Source organism: Pteropus vampyrus, unplaced genomic scaffold (genome assembly GCF_000151845.1).
Source record: "Pteropus vampyrus isolate Shadow unplaced genomic scaffold, Pvam_2.0 Scaffold59, whole genome shotgun sequence".
NCBI classification, from domain to species: Eukaryota; Metazoa; Chordata; class Mammalia; order Chiroptera; family Pteropodidae; genus Pteropus; species Pteropus vampyrus.
In genome coordinates, this window is record NW_011888840.1 from 3,236,447 (window position 1) to 3,241,086 (window position 4,640).

General features: G+C 48.1%; 1 protein-coding gene across 2 annotated transcripts in view; it reads left to right on the forward strand.

Annotated features, from left to right (window-relative positions):
• The first annotated feature begins 1,270 nt into the window (after positions 1–1,270).
• Positions 1,271–4,640, forward strand: part of TRMT12 (tRNA methyltransferase 12 homolog) — a 21,654-nt gene continuing 18,284 nt past the window's right edge. Inside the window, exons 1-2 of one of the 2 annotated variants that reach the window (XM_023530972.1) lie at positions 1,271–1,681; positions 2,112–2,251. In XM_023530972.1, the coding sequence (XP_023386740.1) occupies positions 1,379–1,681; positions 2,112–2,165 (357 nt within the window). In that variant the 5' untranslated portion in view covers positions 1,271–1,378 and the 3' untranslated portion in view covers positions 2,166–2,251. Of the gene's footprint in view, positions 2,732–4,640 lie in introns of those variants that run through there. The other variant, XM_011360790.2, reaches the window with a different exon arrangement.

Consider the following 4,640-nt stretch of genomic DNA (forward strand, 5'->3'; position numbering starts at 1 on the left):
CTGCCCACATCCTAAATGTACATAACTAAGAAGAGAGGAGAACACAATGCAATCAGCAGACCTTATAAAAATAATCAACATGCCCCATTCTCACAAAGATAATCATTGTGCGTAAGAAAAACCAGAGATTGTAAAATTCCTGTGTAAGTTTGTTTTTATGGCACTTGAAAGAAAACCCTGTCATGAGACAAGATTCAGTAGACGTCTGGTGAATATGAGATGGAGACGGTATTCACTGACCACAGGAGTAACGATGTGAGGCGGCCCACCAGCTTCCCCTCCCTAGTCCTCTCCCCCTCCCTAGTCCTCTCCCCCTCCCTGAATAGCCCACAAAAGCCCCTCCCACAACCCTATCTGGAAACCAGCCAGCTCCTTCCTTCTTGCTGGTTCCCTGGTTCCCTGGCTATCAATAAAGCGTTGCTTGCCGAACTTCATATCGGGTACAGTGCTCATTTCCACGACATTGGGACTTAAGAACGTGGCATTAGTCGGCTCCAACAGTTCCATCAACATTCTAATCTGTGGAATGGTGGGAGGTAAGCAAAAAGGATTGGGCTTCTTTACCATTCTTATTTTCAATTCTTTGAAGTTATCGGTAGGGGAATTCCCCTTCGTCCTCATTAGATATGCCAAAGCATTTCAACAGGTGTTTAATATCTGCCATCTAACCAATTCAACTGGTTACAAGTTGAGTATCTTGAGTATCTACTAGTCACTGTCAAAGCATTTTATATCTCTCTAATCACTATAGCAATCATCTGGGGAAGTTAACGTAATTCGCATTTTATAGGTGAGGATTCTGGTTCAGAGAGGTGACATGATTTATCCGAACTCAGATACTGCTAACTTGCAACCACGTGTCCCTCAGACTGCGGGACAGTGAGATGATGACGACTATCTCTGCAAAGAGAAGGAATGAGGAAGCGATAGCTGATTCTTCACTCAGCAAATACGGCAGCTGCCGATGCTGACCTGAGACTGTGGGAAGCCCCTCTCCTGATTCGGCCCATCATTCCAGGTTCACGTCTCTCTTTGGTTTCGTGAGCAGCACTGAAGAGAGTGCATGAGGGTTCTGGAAGATATTGACTAATTTAAAGTTTTTAGGGCCACGCAATTGCTTTTCATTCTTCATTTCCTAAACCGGTAACCGTCGACGACAATAAAGGCGGCCCCGGCTGCACCATGGCAACGGCGACGCCACTCGCGGACACGCGCAACGGTATCGCTCGTTCCGGCCGGTCCGTTCGGCGTCACTTCCGTGCCCGGCACGGCGGCGGGGGCGTCGCTCTTCCTGCTGCGGCCGGGGCTGGACCTGGGCAGGTGGGTGGGCTCTGAGAAGAGCGAGTCTCGCGCAGGGAATCCGAGAGCATGTGGGACTATGGAAAGGGAAGGTGGGAAGCCCGCGGCTGTTGTCGCAGTGGTGACTGAGCCTCGGTTTACCCAGCGATACAGGGAGTATCTCGAGAAGGAGAAACTCCTGGACAGACAGCACCGTGTGGAGAAGATGCCGGATGGCACCGTCGCGCTGCCCGTGCTGGGAGAGGCCCTCCCCGAGCAGCACCTGCGGGAGCTGAGGAATCGTGTGGCTCCCGGCAGCACTTGTAGGCTAACGCAGCTCCTGCATCCTGTTCCTTCAAAGAAGGCTCAGGGTCGTTCACCTGCCCAAAGGCTGTGCCTTGAGGTGAGTCGCTGGGTGGAGGGCCGGGGAATGCCATGGTCAGCTGAGTTGGAGGCTGATTTGCCCCGATCTTGGCAACGACACGGTAACCTCTTGTTGCTGAGTGAGGACTGTTTCAAGGCCAAGCGGTGGAAAAGCCTGGAACCAGAACTCTGGGAAACTGTTGCCTCGGCACTTGGCGCCCAGCGTTTGGCCAAACGAGGGCGGGTATCACAGAATGGCACTCGAACTCCAGCAGTCACTCTGCTGTTGGGTGACGATGGCTGGGTTGAGCATGTGGATAACGGGATCCGATATACGTTTGACATAACCCAGTGCATGTTCTCCTTTGGAAACATCACTGAGAAGCTTCGGGTGGCCTCGCTGCCCTGTGTTGGACAAGTGCTGGTGGATCTCTATGCAGGAATTGGTTATTTCACTTTGCCCTTCCTAGTTCATGCCGGTGCTGCCTTCGTCCATGCTTGTGAGTGGAACTCCCATGCTGTAGTCGCTCTGAGAAATAACCTTGAGATCAATGGAGTAGTAGATCGGTGCCAGATACACTTTGGGGATAACAGAAAACTGAAGCTCTCAAACATTGCAGACAGAGTGAACCTGGGGCTGATTCCCAGCTCGGAAGAAGGCTGGCCCATTGCCTGCCAAGTGCTACGAAAGGATGCTGGGGGCATTTTGCATATCCACCAAAATGTGGAATCTTTCCCAGCGAAGAATCTCCAGCCTTCTGGAAGCGGTGAAATAGAAAAGGAGCATTGGCCTTATCCTCAGCAAATTGTCACCAGCCAAAGGGAAAGTGGAGCTACCAGGAATTCTAAGACAAAAGTGGAGTCAGCAGCCACCAAGCCAGAGTGGCACAGGTGGGCAGAATCTGCAGAAACTCGCATTGCCACTCTTCTTCAGCAGATGCATGGGAACCCGTGGAAGACAAAAATCTTGCACATCCAACCAGTGAAATCTTATGCTCCTCACGTGGATCACATAGTTCTGGATCTGGAATGCCGCCCCTGTCCTCTGGTTGGCTAGAGAAGGTGGATCCTGAGACATGAGGCCCTATGCGTGAGTGACCCTTAATGCATCAGCTGTGGCCGGGTTCTCACTCCTCTTGTCTCCTGGTAATCTATGTTAATATGTCTTGGCCCTGAAAGCAGGCCCTAGACCAAGGCATTTCATTTGTCTTCCATTGATCACAGTGAGAATGAGCTACATATCTGGGCGAAGCAGGATGGCTCATTGAAATGAGGCCCATCTGTGCAATCATGAATTCTGAATTCTGACCTCAGTTCTGTCTGACCTTGGGTACGTGATTTCAGTATTCTTTTAGCCTTGGATTTCCTTACTTGCAAAACGGGGGTTTCTCTGAACTGTCTCACGTGGCTGTTACCTAATAAGCAGTTGTACATAGGACATTGGTTTTAGAGTGAGAGACAGTGCTCCTTCCAAAATCACTCGGGCTACAATATGGAAAATCGACTGGAGGGGTGCCAGGATGGAAGCAGACTGATGAGGAGGTCGTCCAGGCATGAGGAGATGTTGGCTTGGACTAGGGCGGTGGCCGTGGGGGGCAGATGGATTTGAGAAATAAAATTGATGAGACTAAGCAATGGAGTCCAAATCGAGGTATTAAAATGGTGCTGCTTTGTGGTAATGAGTGACTGAGTTAGGGAGGGGAGGACACAAAAATACTCTAGTGTGTTAACTCTGTTCCCCTACTTTATCGTTCCTAAATGAGTGTTGTGGGGAAGGTCTTAAATGTTAGTTTTATTGTGGTAGAAAAAGGTAAAAATGACTGCATTAAGTCATAGGGAAACTAGATTTCCAGTCTTAAGCTTTGAGCAATAGGTGTCAGTTGCTAGCTATTTTTAAAGTTCAAATTAAAATCTTAGATTTTTGAAAGCCCCGGACCCCCTTTTCATCTTCCTTCCCTGGCTGGCATCATCAGGACCAACATAAGGAGCTATAAGGAACATGAGGGGTTCTGCAGTTTTTCAAGCCTCACTTTATGGCTGTCTGCCATCAGCAATGTTTACCCTTGGGATGACTAATTGTAGAGAATCACTCTCTTTACTTTTGGAATGACTGATTGTCGAGAATCACGTCTCAGAGCTTTGTTTTGGTGCACTTTGAAGCCAAATGGGCTTGTTTGCCTGTCAAAGGAAATACAGAAAAGTATGGCTTTATCAGGATTATGACTGTACCTGGCATTTGGCTGGCTGGAGTTGGGCTGGGCTGCTTGTCCTTGTTGCATTGTCCAAGTGGCAGTAAGGACAGCATTGGTGTGTGTGTCGTTCCATAGATGTTAAGTGCCTACTATATACGTGAGCCACAGGAAATACATTCATTAGATACAGTTCCTGTCTCAGGATCCGAAATAACACAAATACTCAAAAAATTGGAATACAGTGAAATGAGTACCATATGAGTGATAGCACATTGTAGGAAAGCAACGGTGGGGGAGAAAAGTTCTGAGAAATGAATGGGGGAATCTTCAGAGAGGCAGTGTTTGAACTGACTCTTAAAAACTGGCTGAAACTTTGATAAGTGGAGTCAGAGTGGAAACATGCTGACTGAAGAAAATAATAGAAGCAGGAGTTTGAATGCTCAGAAAACATTTGGAACGTTGTCATTAGATCAGTTTGGAACAAAGGAAGCAGTGAGAGATGTGTCGAAGATGAGGGTTGTTGTAAGGATTAAGAAAAATAAAGTATCTTGTACACAGTAAGCCCCCAGAAAGTGTTAGCTGTCACGCAGTCCCACCACAGAAGGGAGCCTGCGTGTTTCCATTTCCATCCCACAGGGTGGCCTTCCTGTTTGTCTTAAGCATCTCCTCTTTTACATATTGGGTTTGTTCTCATACGTGTGCCTATAACTTTCTCGCCTCAAACTAAAGGTGCCATGCTTGGACTTGAGCCAACATGGGAAGGAAAGCAGGAGAGAAACAGTAAGGAAGATAAGTCAGAGATATACA